The 21,781-nt window shown below is 57.0% G+C and overlaps 2 protein-coding genes and 1 pseudogene across 8 annotated transcripts in view; 1 reads left to right on the plus strand and 2 right to left on the minus strand.

Annotated features, from left to right (window-relative positions):
• Positions 1-1,456: 1,456 nt before the first annotated feature.
• On the minus strand, positions 1,457-20,896 carry PRR36 (proline rich 36). The gene is made up of 9 exons (XM_077979895.1): positions 20,480-20,896; positions 7,370-7,516; positions 6,974-7,272; positions 6,119-6,393; positions 5,897-5,999; positions 5,556-5,668; positions 3,233-5,463; positions 2,485-3,139; positions 1,457-2,312 (listed from the first exon to the last, which is right to left on the minus strand). The coding sequence occupies exons 1-9, from the start codon at positions 20,894-20,896 to the stop codon at positions 1,795-1,797; spliced, it is 4,758 nt and encodes a 1,585-aa protein (XP_077836021.1). The 3' UTR covers positions 1,457-1,794.
• Positions 3,813-21,781, plus strand: part of LRRC8E (leucine rich repeat containing 8 VRAC subunit E) — a 30,656-nt gene continuing 12,687 nt past the window's right edge. The window contains exon 1 of one of the 7 annotated variants that reach the window (XM_077979831.1): positions 3,813-3,900. The gene's annotated coding sequence lies outside the window, so the exon portion shown is untranslated. Of the gene's footprint in view, positions 3,901-11,224; positions 11,345-20,440; positions 20,569-21,781 lie in introns of those variants that run through there. The other 6 variants (XM_028839637.2, XM_077979833.1, XM_001093244.5 and 3 more) reach the window with 6 other exon arrangements.
• On the minus strand, positions 18,980-19,099 carry LOC114674226 (5S ribosomal RNA; annotated as a pseudogene).

Consider the following 21,781-nt stretch of genomic DNA (forward strand, 5'->3'; position numbering starts at 1 on the left):
CCCAGGACGGGGCAGGACCCCAGAGGAACTGTCTGAGGTTGTGCCCTGTCCTTCCTGGCAGTTGGCGTTGAGCCTCTGGCTACCCAGCATGTCAGGAGTCAGCCTTGGGCTTGTCCTAGAGTCTGGAAACAAAGACACCCAGGTCCCCAACCCCACCAGGGCCCGGCTTGAGAGAACACCTCTATGGTTTGCCACAAAACTCTGAATTTGACCGAAGGACTGTGCTGGTGTCCTCCTCCTTTAGCTCCCAGAGGTGCAGGTGGCACCCCTCCAGGCCAGAGCCCATTTCTCCTCAGACCCCAGGCTGGGAAGTGCCTTGTCTGGGATAGGGATGGGCAGGACTTGCTGGTCTGTGACTGACAGGAACCTGATCACAGGATGGCGTAAGGGTACTGGGTCCAGGGGCAGAGGCAGGGCTGAGGGCCCAAGGCCAGATCCTACTCTGTCTTCTTAACCAGCCGGGGATGTTGCCATCATTCTTAGTGCCATGCAGGAGACCTGGGGGAGGAAAGGCCTAGTGGGGGAGCTCTCTGCAGGGGCACCTGGGAACAGGGAGAAACTGGCTAGGGCTGAGAGGCTCCAGGGTCAAGATGACTGAGCTGGGGGTTAGGGTTAGGGTTAGTTGGGGGAGGAAGAGCAGGAAACTCTGAATGGAGGGGACCTGTGAAGATGTTTGGGATCTGATAAGGACGCCTGACAAAGGAGACAGGGCAAGGATGCCGTGGGGGTGGGATGCACCAAGTGGCACTTCGAGGTCACTTGGAGACAGGGTGCAGTGTGAGGACTCCATCTCCCACCCAGCCCTGGGAGAGGCCACTTCTCCCTGCAAGCCCCTACTGGGGCAGTTGGCCCGAGACCCTATACCAGCCGAAGGGCCATGGGAAGGGGTCCCCCATCCTTGCCTCGGTGCCCTCCAATCTTCCCACCTGTTCCCCAGGAGTACTAGTTCCCCACATCGAGTTTGAAAAGTGTGCCAGACCAGGCACGGTGGCTCACACCTGTAATCCCAGCACTTTGGGAGGCTGAGGAGGGCAGATCACCTGAGGTCAAGCAGAAGAAGAAAAAGAAGAGAGGAGGGGAGGGGAGGGGAGGGGAGGGGAGGGGAGTGTTCCAGTCGCTCCTTCACCTCGGCCATGCACTGGCTCATCCACTAGGGCGCACAGCCCCAGCCAGGCCCCTCCTGCGCGGAACGTTTCCACCAGAAGTCGGACACCAAGAGGCCCAAGTTCACACACTTGGATGGGTGCGCGGCACCAGATGGCCAGGACTCGGCAGGGCCCCGCCCTAGCCCCACCTGGCCTGCCCCTTTTCTCACAGAAGAGGAAAACCGTACTTAATCCAGAGCTCCAACCGGTTCGCGCACAGCCGCCAGCAAGACCTTACCTGGCCTGGCCCCCCGCGCCGCTCAGCCCGCTGGAAGCCCCCAGCCCCGGCCCTCTCGGTGACAGCGAAGGTGTGCAGGCCCCAGTGTCCCAGTTTTATTGCAAACTCAGGCTGTGCGGGGTGGGCAATACACTGGACACCGGGCGGGGCTCGGGGAAATGGGACGTGTCCTAGGCCAAAGGGGCGGAGCTCGAGGGGCGGGCCTAGTCAAAGCTGTGGGTAGGTCCCGAGCCTCCGAGGCCAAAGGCAGGGGTGGAGCCTGGGCCGAAAGGCTCAGGCTCCAGGGAGCTAAGACCAATCCACCCAGCGGTGCTCCAGGGCAGTGGAGGCGGGGTCTAAAACAAACAGGCATACCCAAGGGGCGGATCCTAAGGCAGGGGTGGGGCGTAGCAGGCGGGGCTGTGGTCTGGCTCAGTGGAAGGTCTCCACCTCCACCACGGTCCAGTCACCCTGCGGGGAGGCCACGTCGTCCGGAGAGAAGCTGGTGACCGAGGTGATGCTGGCACGGGACTCGTCCAGGGGAGACAGTAGTTCGGCCCAGCGGCCGAGTTCGGCGTCGCTGAGTGCAGTCCGGGCGCCCCCCGTGACGCCACCACCCTCGGCGCCTCCTGGGCCCCCGCCGCTGCCGCCCGCGGCACCCTCGGCAGCTGCCAGCAGCAGCGTCCGGCTCAGCAGGTGCTGCACGACGCTAGCCTGCAGCGCCCCCAGTGGCAGCTCGCCCAGGCGCGCCTGCTTCGGGCTGCGCGAGGACGCCCCAGCCCCGGCCCCAGCCCCAGCCACCGCCTTCCCATCGCTCGCGCCGGAAGTGGACCCCGGATCCAGTGCGCCTGGGGCTGGGGTCGCCGACTCGGGCCCTTCAGTCTCGTAGATGGTGCACAGACCGTCAGCAGAGCCGGGTCCGCCAGCGGACGGCCACGGCAGCTGCGCACCTGCGGGGAGAGACGCCAGGTGGGCGGTGGGGGTGATAATAGACCTGCCCCTGCCTCAAGGTCCCGCCCCCTTGTGAAAGTTCCGCCCCGGGCCCAGCTGTCCCGCCCCCGAGCTGGGAAGCCTCGCCTCCGACCCCGCCCACAGCCAGGCCGGGTCTGGGGTGCCCCTTACCTGGAGCTCCGCGGAAGGCGAGCGGCGGAGCGGGGCCTCGACTCCAGGCAGCCGGGTGGCAAGCGGCGAGCTCTGCGTCGGGGGGCGGGGAGGCTGCGGCGCCGCCCTCGGGCCCACTGTCGTAGCCACGCAGCTCCTCTGGCGTGCTCGTGGCGCTGCTGCTGTGGCCGGCCAGGTCCGGGCCGCTCAGCGTGCTGGACGGGCTGCGCGAGGGCGGCGGCGGCGGGCCGGGGGCCAACGCCAGGGTCAGCCGTGGGCCCGAGACAGAGGTATCCGGACCCGGGGTCGGGGGGCGGCGTGGAGCCTGCAGGGTGGGTGAGGCAGGGGGAGAGGGAGGAACCTGCAGAAGGGGCGCTGCCAGAACAGGTGGGGCCTGTGGAGGAGGTGTGGCTAAAGGAGACATTGGGGGTGAGGCAGAGGGTGAGAAAGGGGCCTGCTCAGGGAGTGAGGCAGGCGGAGAGGGAGGGGCCTGCAGAGGAGGTGTGGCCAGAGCAGGCGGGGCCTGTGGAGGGGGCTTGGCCAAAGGAGACATTGGGGATGAGGCAGGGGGAGAGGGCAGGACCTGCAGAGGAGGAGCGGCCAGAGGGGGTGGGGCCTGTGGAGGGGGCGTGGCCGAAGAAGACATTGGGGGAGAGGCAGGGGGAGAGGGTGGGACCTGCAGAGGAGGCGCGGATAGCGGGGGTGGGGCCTGTGGAGGGGGCGAGGCTGAAGGAGACATTGGGGGAGAGGCAGGGGGAGAGGGTGGGACCTGCAGAGGAGGCGCGGCTAGAGAGGGTGGGGCCTGTGGAGTGGGCGTGGCCGAAGAAGACACTGTGCGTGAGGCAGGGGGAGAGAAAGGGGCCTGCCCTGGGGGTGAGGGAGGGGGAGAGGAAGGGGCCTGCAGAAGGTACACTGCCATAGCAGTTGGGGCCTGTGGAGAGGATGTGGCCAAGGGAGACAGAGGGGGTGAGGCAGGTGGAGAGGGAGGGGCCTGCAGTGGAGGCAAGGCCAGGGCAGGTGGGGCCTGTGGAGGGGGCGTGGCCAAAGGAGACAGAGGGGGAGAGGGCAGGCCCTGCAAAGGGGGTGAGGCCAGAACAGGTGGGGCCTGTGGAGGAGGCGTGGCTATGGAAGAGGGGGTCTCCGGAAGGGGCGCGATCAATGGCGAAGGTGGTGCTTGCAGAGGGCGTGGGTCTGGACAAGGTGGAGTCTCCAGATGGGATGTGGTCAGGGAACCAGAAGCTGTCTGCAGAGGGGGTGGGGCTAGAGAAGGTGGGCTCTCCAGAGGGAGTGTGGTCAGGGAAGCAGGAGGTGTCTGCAGAGAGGGCGGGACTAGAGAAGACTGGGTCTCCAGAGGGGGCATGGTCAGGGAAGAGGGAGGTGCCTGAGGAGAGTAGGAGGCCAGAGAAGATGGAGCCTGCAGAGGGGATGTGATCAGGGGTGAGTTTAGGGGTGAGACAGCAGGAGAGAGAGAAGTCTGCAGAGGGGGTGAGGCAGGAAGGGAAAGAGGGGCCTGCAGAGGGGGTGAATCAGGGGGAGTAGAGGAAGGCTGAGAAGGCGAGGTCAAAGAAGGTTGGGTTTGCCTAGGGGACACTGTCAGAAAAGAATGTGTGGCCTGCAGAGGGGGTGAGCCCAAAGAAGTTGTGGCCTGCAGAGAGGACGAAGCCAGAGGAGAGGGAGGTGCCTGCGGAGACGGTGAGGTCAGAGAATGTGGGACCTGTACTGGGGGAATGGTCTGGAGAGAGGGCGGGGCCTGCATAGGGGGCGTAGTCATAGAAGGTGGGGCCTGTGAGTGGGGCGGGGCCATGGGTGGGGGCGGGGCCTGCAGAGGCGAGGCCAAAAGAGAGGGAGAAACTAGAGGACGATCCTGCAGAGAGACTGTGGTCAAAGGAGAGGGAGAGGCCTGCAGAGGCAATGTGGCCAGAAGAGGAGGGTCCTGAGGAGGAAGAGTGGCCAGAGTGTGGGGCGTGGCCTGGGGAGACGGGGAAGGACTGGCCTGTGGAGGGGGCGTGGTCAGAGCAGAAAGGCCTGGCTGAAGGAGTGTGGCGAGGGGAGAAGCCGGATTCCCGAGAGATGTTGCCGGAGAAACAGGGCCTTGTAGAGGAGACATGGCTGACAGAGGAGGTGTGGCCAAGGGAGAGAGGAGAGTCGGAAGAGAGGGCAACGCTGGATTAGCTTGGGTGGGGGGCATACTCTGCAGAGGGGATGAAACTGATGGAGAGACTGAAGCCACAAAAGCGGCTATGGCTAGGGAAGAGGCGCCTGCTTCTGGAAAGGATGTAATCACCTGTGTGGGTGGAGTTTGCGAGGGGGGTGTGGCTGGTGGAGAGGGGAGGGTCTGCAGAGAGGGAGAAGCAGAGGGAGAAGGAGGGGCTAGAGGAAGGGGCGTGGCCAACTGACAGGTAAGGCTCGGTGAGTGGGGCGTGGCCGGCAGGGTGGGCGGGGCCTGACTTTGGAGCGCGGCTGGAAGAGGGGGCGTGACCGGTGGAGAAGGAGGGAGCGTGGCTGGCAGGGGAGTGGCTGCGTTGTAGGGAGGCGGTACGGGTCTTGCCTTGGTACCCGGTGGAGAGGGTGTGGCCAAAGGAGAAGAAGAAAGCGGGACTAGTGCTGGGGCTGCGTCCTTCCTTAGGGGTGTGACCTGCGGGGGGCGCAGAGCCTGCAGCCCTTTCGGTTTGGGCTGCGAGGGATGCGCAGGAGCCCTGGGTGTTCCGCGGGCTGAGGGCCCAGAACGGGCTGGGGAGGAGAGAGGGGTGGCGCTGGAGCTCAGGGGGCGCGAGGCCGGCCTCTGGAGACTCCCACCGGCGCTGGGCCGCCTCCTGGCAGCCGGGCTTGGCTCGGTGGTACTGTGCTCCGAGGCGCTGCTCACTGATTTCCGGGGGCCCTCTGTCGCGGGCCGTGGCCGGGCACTCGGAGCTGGCCGGGGGAGCCCCACCTCGGTGCCCGCAGCCCGGGACCGACGGGCCATGGCCGGGGAGGGGGTTCCTGGGGTAGGCCCGGAAGTGTCTGGAGAAAAAGTAGAAGGCCAAGGGTCACCGATACCTCTGAGGCGGCCCCCCTCGCTGCCCAGGAACCCCACTCTTCTCCAGGTCACATACCTCTCCGTGCCCCGGCGCCGAGGGCACTCCTTTTGGGAGCCTCTGTAGCTTTTCCTCTGGCTACAGTTTCCTCCGCTGGGATCCGGAGTCCCTTTTGGCCAAGAGGGCCTGGCCTGGAGACAGAGGGGGCCACACTCAGGCCTAGGTCCTTGTTTGGCTTCCCAAGCCTCTATTTTCCCATCTGTGAAATGGGCATGCGCCCTCTCTGACGACCAATAATGGCTTTCACCCAATTTGTGTCCAGTGACCTGCAAGTGCTCCCGCGCCCCACGTAAAATAAAAGGTTCCAGACTCTGACGCCAACCCTGGCTGAGGGGACTGGGGGAGAGGGAGCAGGTTACCTAGTGGTTCCGCTGGCACGCCCTGGGCTAGAAACAGGGCCTGGGCTGGTGTTCTTGGCAGGAGGAGCTCTCTCCCCTCTTCCGGAGGCTGGGGCCCTGGAAGCTGCCGGGAGAAAGCCGAGTCACAGGTACCCCGGAGAGGTGGTGGTGGAGGGGAGACGGGACAGGTATTGGAAGTGGGAGGGAAGATCGGGTCGGAGCTGAGGAAGGAGGCTGGGGTACCTGGGTTTCGGGAACTTGTCCCAGCACTCCGCGTTGGTCCCGCTCGGGGCGCAGACTCGGGAAGAGTGGCCCCGCCGATGCCCCCGGCTCGCTCTGCCAGAGGTTTTCGCCCCACAGCTCCCGCAGCTCCCAGAACTCGGAGGGCTGCGGGAGTTACTGGGGGAGGGGGTCGAGGAGAGCCTGGGGGCCTGGGGGTCAGAAGTCCAGGAGGGCGAGCAGCCGGCGTCCGCGCGGTGGCCCCTGCCTTCGCCTTGTCTCTCTTGTCCATCTTGCACCTGAAGAGACAAACTGGTCCGCATCCCAGGTTCTGGACACCTACGTCGTCTCCAGAGACCTGGACCCGGGTACCTCACTGCCCTTTCGCAGCATCGCCACCCATGTACACTCAAACCTCGGCCTCGGCTTCCATCCGCTCGGCTCCCACGCACCTACACCCACTCGCCAGCCCCACTGCTCCTTGCTGTCCCCATGTCCCACCCCCCACCGATTTTTCCCAAAGCGAAGAGGCTCTGCCTGCCCCAGCCCGCCGCCTCCCCCGCCTCAGCTCCAATTCAGGACCGATCTCCACGCCCCTACCCCTCGCCCCCTCAGGGACTCAGACCGCCAGCCTCGAGAGCAGGGAGCTGCCACGGGCTCCGGATGTGGGGGACCGGAGCGCACGCCCGGGTCTCCCCGCCAGCCCCCAGCGGACTCCCCCAGCCTCCTCCAGGGATGCCTGCACCTGCCGGGAGGCAGAGCGGCCCCGCTGCCCGCGAACGGGCTCCGGGAGACAAAGAGCCGCGTCCCGGGCCCGACCCCTCCCCCAGCCAGGCCTGGCCCGCGCCCAGCCTCTCCACCTGCTCGCGTCGCACTCACCTCCGCCTTTGGCCTCCGGCCGCTCCTCGCAGGGTCGCCTGGGGTGGGGCCCGGGCCGGAGCGACGCGGTGGCCGCCAGCGGTGAGGAGGCGAGGGGAGGGGGCTGCAGGCTGCGGCGCCGTGGGAGCCGAGCCTGTCCCGCCCCTCGGCCGCGGGCGGGAGAGCCAGGGGCGCGCGCTCGATCCGGACCCGGGAGCGCGGCCGGCGGAAGCGCGCCGAGGGGGATGGGGGAGAAGGGCGCGTTGGAGAGAGGGGTGGCTTCTCCACGGTCCGAGGGAAGCCTGTTTCCCCAGTTGCGCCTGAGGAACCCAGAGAGTCAACGGTTGGGACTGGGGGAGCAAATCCCTGGGGTCCTCCACTGTCCTCCCCAACACATACACCTGCCCCGACCCCCACCACAACCACCTGGAGACCAAGGACCGCCTGGACGCGGATAGGCTGGGCCCTGGCAACCAGGAGGCGGGACCACCGCGCCTCTGGCCCACACACCAATCCGGCCGCTCGGTAGCCCTGGCACTTTCCAGTCCTTCGCGTCTGCGAAAGCTAGGCCGCCCAGGGTCTCTGGGGGGCAGCCGCCCACCCCCTCATACCCGAAGGTGTTCCCCAGACGCCAGGAAACCCCTTATCTGGTTTCCTGGCGTCGGAGAACTGCTAAGAGAATGCCGCCCGGTGAATTTCAGGGATGCAAGGTAGACCCCAGATTTGGGGGGAGAGAGAAAGAAAGAAAGGAGGAGTAGGAGGGAGACAGGAGACAGAATATCTGCAGGGTATTCTGTGAGAGGTGACCCAGCCATCTGCAGGGTAGAGCACACCCACCCTCCACACCCTTCCAGCTAACAGGACGTCAAGTCAGCAGAGGCTTCCTGGCAAAGCTGGGCTTCCAGGATACTAGGTTATGTCGACCTGGGAGGTGTCAAAACAAGTGCATAAGGCCTGGCGCGGTGGCTCACGCCTGTAATCCCACCGCTTTGGGAGGCTGAGGCGGGCGGATTACTTAAGCTCAGGAGTTCGAGACCAGTCTGGCCAACATGGTGAAACCCTGTCTCTACCAACAAATACAAAAATTAGCCGGGCGTGCTGGCGAGCACCTATAATCCCAGCTAACCTCTGAACCTGGGAGGCAGAGGTTACGGTGAGCCAAGATTTCGCCACTACACTCCAGCCTGGGCGACAGAGTGAGACTCTGTCTCAAAAACGAAAACAGGCCGGGCGCGGTGGCTTAAGCCTGTAATCCCAGCACTTTGGGAGGCCGAGGCGGGTGGATCACGAGGTCAGGAGATCGAGACTATCCTGGCTAACATGGTGAAACCCCGTCTCTACTAAAAATACAAAAAACTAGCCGGGCGTGGTGGCAGGCGCCTGTAGTCTCAGCTACTTGGGAGGCTGAGGCGGGAGAATGGCGTGAACCCGGGAGGCGGAGCTTGCAGTGAGCCGAGATCACGCCACTGCACTCCAGCCTGGGCGACACAGCAAGACTCCGTCTCAAAAAAAAAAAAAAAAAAAACGAAAACAAACAAACAAAAAAACCAAAAACACAAGTTCATGAAGGGACACAGAAGATCCTGTGCAAGGGCCCCAGCCCAGCCGGAGCAAGTGGGAGGTGTCCTGTTGGTGACTTAAGCCAGGGCAGGGGCCTCGGTGGAGAGCTGAGCTCCAGGACTGTAGCATGAAGAGGGTGGGACCCTGAGGGTGAAAACAGCCATTCCTCAGCTCCCTCTCCTTATAAGAAGAGTCTGGCCTTGTCACCTCTGTCGGCCAAGTCCCCTCCTCATACGGCCTCCATGAGCTTTCCGCCTGGATGTCTCATCCCTCCAGACTCACAGCCACTTTTTACCCCATTCCAAGAAACCAGCATCCTCTGCCCCATCACCAACTCCATTGCAAACTCCATATGCACAGTTCACTCGCTCCTGGAAATCAGGGGGCCTCCATGCACAGGAAACCGATAATGCAACTTGGCATCGGGTGAACTGGGGTGGGGGAGTGGGGACGTTGGGCCCATTTGAGGTTGCAGAAATGGAAGGCAGAGAAAAATGGCAGAGCTGAATGCCATGCTTTGGCCTCCAGATTGGATCATTCTAGGCCTTATCTTCTCCCTCAGTCTACCAGTGATCACCCGTGTGAACCCCTTGTGGCATGACACCAGCCTGGTTACCTGTCTACCCACCCACACCCAGTGCCCCCTTCTAAATCACATCCACCTACGCAGATCCCTGCCCTCCTATTTATTTATTTTTGAGACAGGATCTCACTCTGTCACCCAGGCTGGAGTGCAGTGGCATGATCATCACAGCTTCACAGCTCACTGCAGCCTCCACTTTCCAGGTTCCAGTGATCCTCCCACCTCAGCCTCCCAAGTAGCTGGGACTAGCAGCCGAGGTGGGTGGATCATTTGAAGACAAGAGTTAGAGACCAGCCTAGCCAACACGGTGAAACTTTGTCTCAACTAAAAATACAAAAAATTAGCTGGGTGTGGTGGCACATGCCTATAGTCCCAGCTACTCAGGAGACTGAGGCACAAGAATCACTTGAACCCAGGAGGGGGAAGCTGCAGTGAGCCGAGATCATGCCACTGCACTCCAGCCCGCACAACAGAGTAAGACTCCTTCTCAAAACCAAAACAAAACAGTCTGGGCACAGTGGCTCACGCCTGTAATCCCAGCTCTTTGGGAGGCCGAGGTGGGCAGATCATGAGGTCAGGAGTTCAAGACCAGCCTGGCCGATATGGTGAAACCCCCATCTCTACTAAAAATACAAAAATTAGCCGGGCGTGGTGGCACGCACCTGTAGTCCCAGCCACTATGGAGGCTGAGGTTTCAGTGGGCTGAGATCATGCCACTGCACTCCAGCCTGGGTGACAGAGAGAGACTCCGTCTAAAAATAAAATAAAATGCAAAAAAAAAACCCAGATCACCTGAGGTCAGGAGTTCGAGACCAGCCTGGCCAACATGGAAAAAACCCGTCTCTACTAAAAATACACAAATTAGCCAGGCATGGTGGCATGCACCTGTGATCCCAACTATTCGGGAGGCTGAGGCAGGAGAATCACTTGAACCTGGGAGGCGGAGGTTGCAATGAGCCGAGAGCATGCCATTGCACTCCAGCCTGGGTGACAGAGCAAGACTCTGTCTCAAACAACAACAACAACAACAATAACAAATAAAACAAGTAGCTGGGACTAAAGGCTACCCCACCATATCAGGCTAATTTTAAAATTTTTTGTAGAAACAGGGTCTCGCTATGTTACCCAGGCTGGTCTCGACCTCCTGGGCTCAAGTGACGCTCCCACCTCAGCCTCCCGAAGAGCTGGGATTACAGGGAGGAGCCACCTCACCCAGCCTCTCCTGCCTTCTGACTATGATGCAAGGGTTCCTCCAGGGTACATGAAACCCACCCTGTAATTAATTGGGATCTGGACTCTGCCCTCTTATAAAAACACTCCCAAAACCTCCATCAACAGAGGGATGAGTAACATGAATCAAAGTGTCCCCTACAATGGAATGGAACTTGGCAATAGAAAGGAACAGACTACTGCTACTCTCAAAACAGGGACTAATCTCAAAAGCACGCCAAACAAAAGAAGCCACAAAAAGCACTCACTGTATGATTCCATTTATAGAACATTCTAGAAAATGCGAGCTCATCTGTAGTGACAGACAGCACATCAGTGGTTGCTTGGAACCGGTGGGGGAGGGACATTGAATGAACTACCCAGTGTAGCCACTCTTAGGCTTGTGACTCTCAGGTGAGGGCCAGGCAACTGTAGTCCCTGCTACTGGGGAGGCTAAGACAGGAGGATCCCCTGGAGCCCAGGAGTTTGAGGCCAGCCAGAGAAATATAAGGAGACCGCATCTCTAGAAGAAAAATAAATAACTCACAAATATGTGTGTGTGTGTGTGTGTACACATATTTTTTTTTTTTTTTTTTTTTTTTTTTTTTTTTTTTTTGAGACGGAGTCTCCCTCTGTCGCCCAGGCTGGAGTGCAGTGGCGCGATCTCGGCTCACTGCAAGCTCCGCCTCCTGGGTTCCCGCCATTCTCCTGCCTCAGCCTCCCGAGTAGCTGGGACTACAGGCGCCGCCACCACGCCCGGCTAATTTTTTTGTATTTTTAGTGGAGACGGGGTTTCATTGTGTTAGCCAGGATGGTCTCGATCTCCTGACCTCGTGATCCGCCCGTCTCGGCCTCCCAAAGTGCTGGGATTACAGGCTTGAGCCACCGCGCCCGGCCATTTTCTTTTTTTTTTTTAAGACAGAGTCTCAATCTGTCACCCAGGCTGGAGTGCAATGGTGTGATCTTGGTTCACTGCAACCTCCACCTCCCGAATTCAAGCAATTCTTCTGCCTCAGCCTCCCGAATAGCTGGGATTACAGGTATGCGCCACCACGCCCAGCTAATTTTGTATTTTCAGTAGAGATGGGGTTTCTCCATGTTGGTCAGACTGGTCTCGAACTCCTGACCTCAGGTGATCCACCCACCTCAGCCTCCCAAAGTGCTGGGATTACAGGCGTGAGCCACTGCACCTATATAATATATATATATGTGTGTGTATATGTGTGTGTATATATATATATTTTTTTAAAACTGTGAGGGGCTTTTTTGTTTTGTTGTTTGTTTGTTTGTTTTTGTTTTTGAGATGGAATCTGCTCTGTTGCCCAGGCTGGAGTGCAATGGTTTGATCTTGGCTCACTGCAACCTCCGCTTCCTGGGTTCAAGTGATTCTCCTGCCTCAGCCTCCTGAGTAGCTAGGATTACAGGTGCCCACCAACACACCCAGCTACTTTTTAATATTTTTAATAGAGACAAGTTTTCACCATATTGACCAGGCTGGTCTTGAATTCCTGACCTCAGGTGATCCACTCTCCTCGGCCTCCCAAAGTGCTGGGATTACAGGTGTGAGCCACCATGCCCAGCCCCTAATTTTGTATTTTTAGTAGAGACGGGGTTTTGCCATGTTGGCCAGGCTGGTCTCAAACTCCTGGCCACAAGCGATCCACCACCTTGACCTCCCAAAGTGCTGGGATTACAGGCATGAGCCACTGCAGCCCAACCAATACATACTTTTTTAAAGCTAGTAAATTGTGGGGTAATTTGTTACAAAGTAATAGCTAACTCAAATTCCAAAATCTTAGAGGCTGGATAGTAAATAACAAGCACTGAGGGGCGATGTGGAGAAATTGGAATACTGATGTCCTGCTGATGTGAATGTAAACTGGTTCAGCTAAACCCAGTGCAGTAGCTCATGCCTGTAATCCCAGCACTCAGGTAGAGGCTGAGGCAGGCAGATCACTTGAGCTCAGGAGTTCGAGACCAGCCTGGCCAACATGACAAAACCCAGTTTCTACTAAATATACAAAAATTAGCCAGGCGTGGTGGCACGTGCCTGTAATTCCAGCTACTTGGGAGGCTGAGGCAGAAGAATCACTTGAACCTGGGAGGTGGAGGTTGCAGTGAGCCGAGATCACACCACTGCACTCCAGCTGGGATGACAGAGTGGGATTCCATCTCAAAAAAAGAAAAAGAAAAGAAATATTTGTACACTCGTGTTGATAGCAGCATTATTCACAAGAACCAAAAGATGGAAGCAAACCCCAAGTGTCCACCAACAGAGGAGTAAATAGATAAAATGTGGTTCGTCCACACAATGGAATAGTACGCAGCCTTGAAAAGGCAGAAGATTCTGATGCATGTTGTGACACAGATGAACTGTGAGGACATCATGCTCAGGGAAATAAGCCAGACATAAAAGGACAAATCCTGTGTGATTCCACTTGTAGGAGGTCCCTAGAGGAGTCAGATTCATGGGAGACAGAAAGTAGAATGGTGAGTGCCAGGGGCTACGGGAGGGAGGTGGGGAGTTAGTGTTTCACGGGGACAGAGTTTCAATTTGGGAAGATAAGAAAGTTCGGCGAGGCAGGCGGATCACAAGGTCAGGAGATCGAGACCATCCTGGCTAAAATGGTGAAACCCCATCTCTACTAAAAATACAAAAAATTAGCTGGGCGCAGTGGCGGGCGCCTGTAGTCCCAGCTACTCAGGAGGCTGAGGCAGGAAAATGGCGTGAACCCGGGAGGTGGAGCTTGCAGTGAGCCGAGATCACGCCACTGCACTCCAGCCTGGGTGACAGAGCGAAACTCCGTCTCAAAAAAAAAAGAAAGAAAGGCCGGGCGCGGTGGCTCACGCCTGTAATCCCAGCACTTTGGGAGGCCGAGGCGGGCGGATCACAAGGTCAGGAGATCGAGACCACGGTGAAACCCCGTCTCTACTAAAAATACAAAAAATTAGCCGGGCGCGGTTGTGGGCGCCTGTAGTCCCAGCTACTCGGGAGGCTGAGGCAGGAGAATGGCGTGAACCCGGGAGGCGGAGCTTGCAGTGAGCCGAGATCGCGCCACTGCACTCCAGCCTGGGCGACAGAGCGAGACTCCGTCTCAAAAAAAAAAAAAAAAAAAAAAAGAAAGAAAGAAAGAAAGAAAGAAAGTTCGGGAGATGGATGTTGGTGATGGTTGTACAACCATGTGAATATGCTCAATGCCACTGAGCTGTACACTTAAAAATGATTACAATGGCTGGGCACAGTGGCTCACACCTATAATCCCAGCACTTTGGGAGGCTGAGGCCAGAGGATCGCCTGAGACCAGAAGTTCAAGACCAGCCTGGGCAATATATCGAGACCCCGTCTCTATGAAAAAATCTAAAAAATAGCTGAGTGCAGTGGCACACATCTGTAGTCCCAGCTACTTGGGAGGCTGAAGTGGGGAGGATCATCCGAGCCCAAGGGTTCGAGGTTACAGTGAGCTATGATGAAACCACTGCAGGGCCGGGCGCGGTGGCTCAAGCCTGTAATCCCAGGACTTTGGGAGGCCGAGACGGGCGGATCACGAGGTCAGGAGATCGAGACCATCCTGGCTAACACGGTGAAACCCTGTCTCTACCAAAAAAAAAATAAAAAAAACTAGCCGGGTGAGGTGGCGGGCGTCTGTAGTCCCAGCTACTCGGGAGGCTGAGGCACGAGAATGGTGTAGACCCGGGAGGCGGAGCTTGCAGTGAGATGAGATCCGGCCACTGCACTCCAGCCTGGGCGACAGAGTGAGACTCTGTCTCAAAACAAAAAAACAAAACAACAACCAAAAAAAAACCACTGCACTCCAGTCTGGGTGACAGAGCAAGACCTCATCTCCAAAATTTTTAAAAAAGTTAAACTGGTCAATTTTTATTATATTGGACCAAAATTTAAATTTTTTTCTTTTTTCCTTTTAATTTCAGGAGAAACCTTAAAGCCAATTGAAAAAATATATCTTGGCCAGGTGTGGTGGCTCACGCCTGTAATCCCAGCACTTTGGGAGGCTGAGGCAGGTGGATCATGAGGTCAGGAGATCAAGACCATGGCAAAACCCCGTCTCTACTAAAAATACAAAAAAGTTAGCCGGGCGCGGTGGTGGACGCCTGTAGTCCCAGCAACTCGGGAGGCTGAGGCAGGAGAATGGTGGGAACCCGGGAGGCGGAGCTTGCAGTGAGCTGAGATAATGCCACTGCACTCCAGCCTGGGTGGCAAAGCGAGACTACGTCTCAAAAAAAAAAAAGAAAAGAAAAGAAAAAGAAAAAATATATCTTCTTTCTTAGAGACAATGCCTCACTCTGTTGCCCAGGCTGGAGTATAGTGGTGCAATAGTAGCTCACTGTAGCCTCAACTTCCTGGGCTTAAGCACTTCTCCCACCTCAGCCTCCCAAATAGCTGGAACCACAGGCATGCGCCACTGCACCTGGCTATTTTTCTTTTTTTAATTTTTGTAGAGACGGGGTCTCAGGTCTCACTGTTGTCCAGGCTGGTCTCAAACTCTTGGGCTCAAACGATCCTCCTGCCTCAGCCTCCCAAAGTGCTGGGATTACACGCATGAGCCACCGTGCCTGGCCCATATTTTTTTTTAAGCTAGATATTATCACGTGGTAAGGCTCACACAGTAGCAATGGGAATGTAAAGTGGGCAGCCTTTCTGATAAATAATTGGAAAGGATTGAGTATTAGTGTGCTATGACTCAGCCATCCCACTCAGCATCTATACCTGTGGCAGGTGCATCTATACTTGCAGCGGGTAAATCTATATCCACAGCACGTACCATACCACCCTGTCCATATCCCTGAGCACTCACAGTCCCTGTGGGCAGGGAAGTCAGAAGTGCCAGAGAGTTAACACCTGTCCACCTCCCTTCTCTGGAGCAGCCGTTAGACAGGGACAGACAGGAGCTGGTGGATAAATACTTCAATTCCTCAACCCTGTAATCCCAGCTACTCAGGAGGCTGAGGCAGGAGAATGGCTTGAACCCGGGAGATGGAGGTTGCAGTGAGCTAACACCACCGCACTCCATCCTGGGCAACAGAGCAAGACTCTGTCTCAAAAAATAAAATAAAAAAGATGCTAGTCCAGGCGCGGTGGCTCACACCTGTAATCCCAGCACTTTGGGAGGCCAAGGCAGGCGGATCACCTGAGGTCAGGAGTTTGAGACCAGCCTGGCCAACATGGTAAAACCCTGTCTCTACTAAAAATACAAAAATTAGCCGGGTGTGGTGGCATGTGCCTGTAATCCCAGCTACTCAGGAGGCTGGGAGACCCGCTTGAACCCAGTGGAGGTTGCAGTGAGCTGAGATCACACCACTGCGCTCCAGCCTGGGAGACAGACTCCATCTCTCAAAAAAAAAAAAAAAAAAAAAAAAAAAAAAAAAAAAAAAGCTTATTTCAGCATGTGGTTGCAAACATCCCCAGGGCACAGATCCCAAGAAGCCTCTCAGAAGACAGGAAGTAGGCCAGGCGGGGTGCCTCATGCCGGTAATCCCAGCACTTTGGGAGGCCAACACGGTAGGATCTCTTGAGCCCAGGAGTTTGAGACCAGCCTGGGCAACATAGCAAGACCCTGTCTCTCCAAAAAAATAAAATAAATAAATAATTCAGCAGATGTGGTGGTGCATGCCTGTGGACCCAGCTACTTGAGAGGGAGGGTGAAGCCGGAGGATCACCTGAGCCCAGGAGTTCAAGGCTGCACTGATCTAGGATCATGCCACTGCATGCCAGCCTGGTCAATAGAGGGAGAAAAAAAAGAATGGAGGAGGAGGAGAACAGGAAGAAGAGGAGAAGGAGAAGGAGGGGAAAAGGGGAGGAGGAGGAGGAGGAGGGGCAAAAAGAAAGGAAAGGAAAGAAAAAAGAAAGAGAGAGAGAGGAGGAAGGAAGGAAGGAAGGAAGGAAGGAAGGAAGGAAGGAAGGAAGGAAGGAAGGAAGGAAGGGAGGGAGGGAGGGAGGGAGGGAGGGAGGGAGGGAGGGAGGGAGGGAGGAAGGGAGGAAGGGAGGGAAGGAAGGAGAGAGGAGGGGGAGGAGAGGGGGAGGGGAAGGATTGGTGTGGTGGCTCACACCTGTAATCACAACACTTTGGGAGCCTGAGGAAGGAGTTCAATACCAGCCTGGCCAGCATGGCAAAACCCCGTCTCTACTAGAAATACAAAAATTAGCCAGGCACAGTGGTGGGCGCCTGTAATCCCAGCCACTCTGGAGGCTGAGGCAGGAAAACCGCTTGAACCCAGGAGGTGGAGGTTGCAGTGAGCCCAGATCATGCCACTGCACTCCAGCCATCTCAGAAAAATAAAAGAAAGAAAGAAAAAGAAGGCCGGACGCGGTGGCTCACATCTGTAATCCCAGCACTCCGGGAGGCTGAAACGGGCAGATCACCTGAGGTCAGGAGTTCGAGACCAGCCTGACCAACGTGGAGTAATCCCCGTCTCTACCAAAAATACAAAATTAGCCGAGTGGTGGTGCATGCCTATAATCCCAGTTACTTGGGAGGCTAAGGCTGGGAATCGCTTGAACCCGGGAGGCGGAGGTTGCAGTGAGCCGAGATCATGCCAGTGCACTCCAGCCTGGGCAACAAGAGCGAAAACTCCATCAAGAAAGAAAGAAGAAAAGAAAGAGAGAGAGAGAGAGAGAGAGAGAGGGAGAGAGAGGGAGAAAGAGGAAGGAAGGAAGGAAGGAAGGAAGGAAGGAAGGAAGGAAGGAAGGAAGGAAGGAAGGAAGGAAGGAAAGGAAGAGTCACTCTAAAGGAGACAACCTCTCTAAAGGAGACCCGGCCGACACAACCTTTCTCAAAGGTCCCTTCCTCGGCCAGGCACGGTGGCTCAAGCCTGTAATCCCAGCACTTTGGGAGGCCGAGGCGGGCGGATCACGAAGTCAGGAGATCAAGACCATCCTGGCTAACCCGGTGAAACCCCGTCTCTACTAAAAAATACAAAAAGCTAGCCGGGCGAGGTGGCGGGCGCCTGTAGTCCCAGCTACTCGGGAGGCTGAGGCACGAGAATGGCGTAAACCCGGGAGGCGGAGCTTGCAGTGAGCTGAGATCCGGCCACTGCACTCCAGCCTGGGCGGCAGAGTGAGACTCTGTCTCAAAAAAAAAAAAAAAAAAAGAAAGGTCCCTTCCTCAAAGAGGTCTTCAAGGAACCCCTCGTCCCTTGCTACCGCTTCACCTTGCTTTGTTATGCACACAATACTTGTCACAAACTGGCATTACCTTGTTCTTTCATTTGTCTTTTTTTTCGTTTTTAAAAGCCAGGTTCTGAGCTGCCACTCAGGCTGGAGTACAGTGGTGCAATCATGGCTCACTGTAGCCTCCAACTCCCAAGCTCAAGCAATCCTCCTGTCTCAGCCTCTCAAGTAACTGGGACCACAGGTGCACAGTATCACACCCAGCTCATTTTTATTTACTTATTTACTTACTTTTGAGATGGAGTCTCACTCTGTCACCCAGGCTGGAGTGCAGTGGTGCAATCTCGGCTCACCACAACCTCCGCTTCCCGGGTTCAATCGATTCTCCTCCCTCAGCCTCCTGAGTAGCTGGGATTACAGGTGCCTAATTACACCTAACTAATTCTTCTATCATTTTAAATTATTTCTTGTAGAGATGGGAATCTCACTATGTTGCTCAGGCTGATCTCAAACTCCTGGGCTCAAGCGAGCCACCCACCTTGGTCGGTCTCCCAAATTGCTGGGATTAAAGGTGTGAGCCACCCCACCTGGTCTCCTTTATTAGTTTACTTAGTGTATCTCTCTCACCAACTGGGATAGAAGCTCTTGGAGAGTAGGGAGCCTTGCTCGTCTTGTCCTTCAAGGAAGCTACAGGTGCTGGCCAACAACAGGTGCTCTTAAAGCTCTACTAAATCCAAAAGGAAGTTTTGTCTTTAGACTCCCTATGGCAGTGCCCAGAGGGTCCCTGACTTACAAGTTTCCAACCCTAGAGGTTTCCGGTCTCAGGCTCAGACCTGGCGAACGTCAGGGATTTTTTTTTTTTTTTTTTTTCCTTTTGAGACGGAGTTTTGCTCTTGTTGCCCAGGCTGGAGTGCAGTGGTACCATCTTGGCTCACTGCAACCTCTGCCTCCCAGGTTCAAGCGATTCTCCTGCCTCAGCCTCCCAAGTAGCTGGGATTACAGGCTCGAGCCACCACACCCAGCTAATGTTTTGTATTTTTAGTAGAGATGGGGTTTTAGCATGTTGACCAGGCTGGTCTCGAACTCCTGACCTCAGGTGATCCACCCAAGTCGGCCTCCCAAAGTGCTGGGATTACAGACGTGAGCCACTGCGCCCGGCCAAGCCAGGGCTTCTTTTACCCTATCAGGGAGAACCCTCCCTCTCCCACCCTAAGTACAGGTAGGAATATTTCCATGGATGGTTTTGTTTTGTTTTGTTTTGTTTTGAGAGGGAGTCCCATTGTGTCGCCCAGGCTAGAGTGCAGTGGTGCAATCTCAGTTCACTGTAACCTCCGCCTCCCAGGCTCAAGCGATTCTCTTGTCTCAGCCTCCCAAGTAGCTGGGATTACAGGCGTGAGCCACCACACCCAGATAATTTTTGTATTTTTAGTAGAGACGGGGTTTCACCATGTCGGCCACGCTGTTCTCAAACTCCTGACCCCAGGTGATCCACCCCCCTTGGCCTCCCAAAGTGCTGGGATTACAGGTGTAAGCCACCGTGCCCAGCCCAAGCCTATAGTAGCCGGTATTCCTAGGTAGTCTCCCATCCACGTACTAACCAGGCCGGACCCTGCTTAGCTTCCGAGATGAGACGAGGATCGGGTGCTTTCAGGGTGGTATGGCCGTAGATATAGCCAAGGTTTTTCAGACTGAGAGCAGATCAAGGTCCAATTCCACAGGTTTGCTCATCTAAGACCCAGCTCAGACCTCCCTAGGTGGGGCGGCCAGGGTGGGGGTGGGGAGGTAGAGAAGCTGAGTCCCCCAGGACTTCGGAGCTTCTTGTCCCCCACCCCCTACCTGGAGGGCAGACCACAGTGTTGGGCAGGGACAGACAGGTGGACATCCCCACTCTACTCAACTTCTGTTGATTCAGCCCAGTTCCTGCCTCATGGCCAGAGCGTCCCCTCCCCTGTCCTCTCCTCCCCCAACTCCACTCCCAGCACCTGAAAACTCCAGTCACCTGTGCCTTGGCTGGGCTTTAAGGCCAGGTGACTGGGCCTTGAGGGGTTAGAGGAAGCCCTTCCACACTTTTTTGTGTTTTTGGGTTTTTGGAGACAGGGTCCTGCTTGGTGGCCCAGGCTGGAGTGCAGTGGCATGATCATAGCTCGCTGCAGCCTCTCAACTTCCCAGGTTCAGGTGATCCTCCCACCTCAGCCTCCAGAGTAGCTGGGACTACAGGCACACTTCACCACACCTGGCTGATTTTTAAATTTTTGTTTTTGTAGGTTTTAAAACTTTTTGTAGAGATGTGGTACCACTATATTACTCAGGCTGGTTTCAAACTCCTGGGCCCAAGGTATCCTCCTGCCTTGGCCTCCCAACGTGTTGGGATTACAGGTGTGAGTCACAGAGCCCAGCCTCCACATTTTCTTTTCTTTTCTTTTTTTTTTTTTGAGATGGAGTCTCACTCTGTTGCCCAGGCTGGAGTACAGTGGTGTGATCTCGGCTCACTGCAAGCTCTGCCTCGCGGGTTCACGCCATTCTCCTGCCTCAGCCTCCCCAGTAGCTGTGACTACAGGCACCCGCCACCAAGCCCGGCTAATTTTTTGTATTTTTAGTAGAGACGGGATTTCACCATGTTAGCCAGGATGGTCTCGATCTCCTGACCTCGTGATCCGCCTGCCTCGGCCTCCCAAAGTGTTGGGATGACAGGCGTGAGCCACTGTGCCTGGCTTCAGCCTCCACATTTTCTCGACAGGGTCTTTAAGACCTGGTTCCCAGAAGGGTGGCCCTTTGGGAGTTCAGGGTCTCCAGCTCTCTCAGTTTCCCCAGCTACCGGGGTCCAGCCAGACTGCAAAGCTGCAAAGTTCTAAGACCCCTACATCTCCCGCCAGCCCCAAGCCCAGCAGTACAAAGCACCATAGGACCACTCTCTTCCTCGCAACCCCGCTAATTGCGAGGCGCCAGGAGTAGGGTCGACCTGGGCGCGCCTGCGAGGAGGCGGGGCCGAGTCGTCCGGGGGCGGGGCGGGGCGGCTCCGGGTCTCCTGTCCCCGCCTGCCCTGACTCACCCTCGCGGCCCGCCCGGGAACTCTGCGGGAGTCGCGGCAGCTCCGCTCCCAGAGACCCAGGAGTTGGGCCCAGCGTCCCTCCCGGAACGGTGAGTAGGTGGCTCTTCGCCTCTGGGTACCCCACGAGGTGGCGGGGTGGGAGTCGGACCGGGAGTCCCCGGGTCTGGACAAGGGGCAGAGTCGCTCCAGGTGCGCTGGCCCTGTGGCCAGGGCAGGCCGTCCCGACACACCAGGAGTTGGGGTGGGGGTGCGGGCTGGGGCAAAGGGAAACCTGGCCCACGAGGTCCCTGTCCTGGGAGCCAGGCAGACCCGGCCAAGTCTCAGCGTGAAGATAAACAGGCTGAAGATAAACTTGATTTTGGGGATCTCAACCACTTCCCCCTCCGTTTGGCATCTGGGAAGACACTGACAACTCATCCCGGGGAGACCCTCAGAGCCCCAGAACCTACCACTTGGGGTGGGTTCAACCAAGCCTGACCTCTGGTGCTCTTGAACTTACAGATGTCCCAGATTTTCAAGTCCGTTAGCAGAGGCAGCTTGCAAAACTACCCCCCTGGGAATCCACGGGCCTGGAGCCTGACCCAGGATGGGCTACAAAGATGCCACCCTCCCCCACCCTAGACCCTCAGTTTCTCCCTCGTATAAAAGGTTGAAGCTCGGCCGGACACCGTGGCTTACGTCTATAATCCCAGCACTTTGGGAGGCCGAGGCAGCCAGGTCACCTGAGGTCAGGTATTCAAGACCAGCCTGGCCAACACCGTGAAACCCCATCTCTACTAAAAATACAAAAATGAGCTGGGCATGGTGGTGCATACCTGTAGTCCCAGCTATTCGGGAGGCTGAGGCATTAGTATTGCTCGGACCCAAGAGGTGGAGGTTGCAGTGCGTTGAGATTGGGCCACTGCACTCCAGCCTGGGCGACAGAGCGAGACTCCATCTCAAAAAAAAAAAGGTTGAGGCCAGGCACAGTGGCTCACGCCTATAATCCCAGCACTTTAGGAGGCTGAGGTGGGAGGATGCTTGGACTCAGGAGTTCAAGACCAGCTTGGGCAACATAGCGAGACCCCTATCTCTACAAAAATTACAAAAGTTGGCTGGGCATGGTAGCATGCACCTGTAGTCCCAGCTACTGGGGAGGCTGAGGCAGGAGGATCACTTAAGCCCAGGAGTTCGAGGCTGCAATGAGCTATGATCGCGCCATTGAACTCCAGCCTGGGTAACAGAGCAAGACCATATCTCTCTCTATTTTTTTTTTTTTTTTTTTGAGATAGAGTCTTGCTCTGTCACCAGGCTGGAGTGCAG

This window comes from Macaca mulatta, chromosome 19, assembly GCF_049350105.2.
Source record: "Macaca mulatta isolate MMU2019108-1 chromosome 19, T2T-MMU8v2.0, whole genome shotgun sequence".
NCBI classification, from domain to species: domain Eukaryota; kingdom Metazoa; phylum Chordata; class Mammalia; order Primates; family Cercopithecidae; genus Macaca; species Macaca mulatta.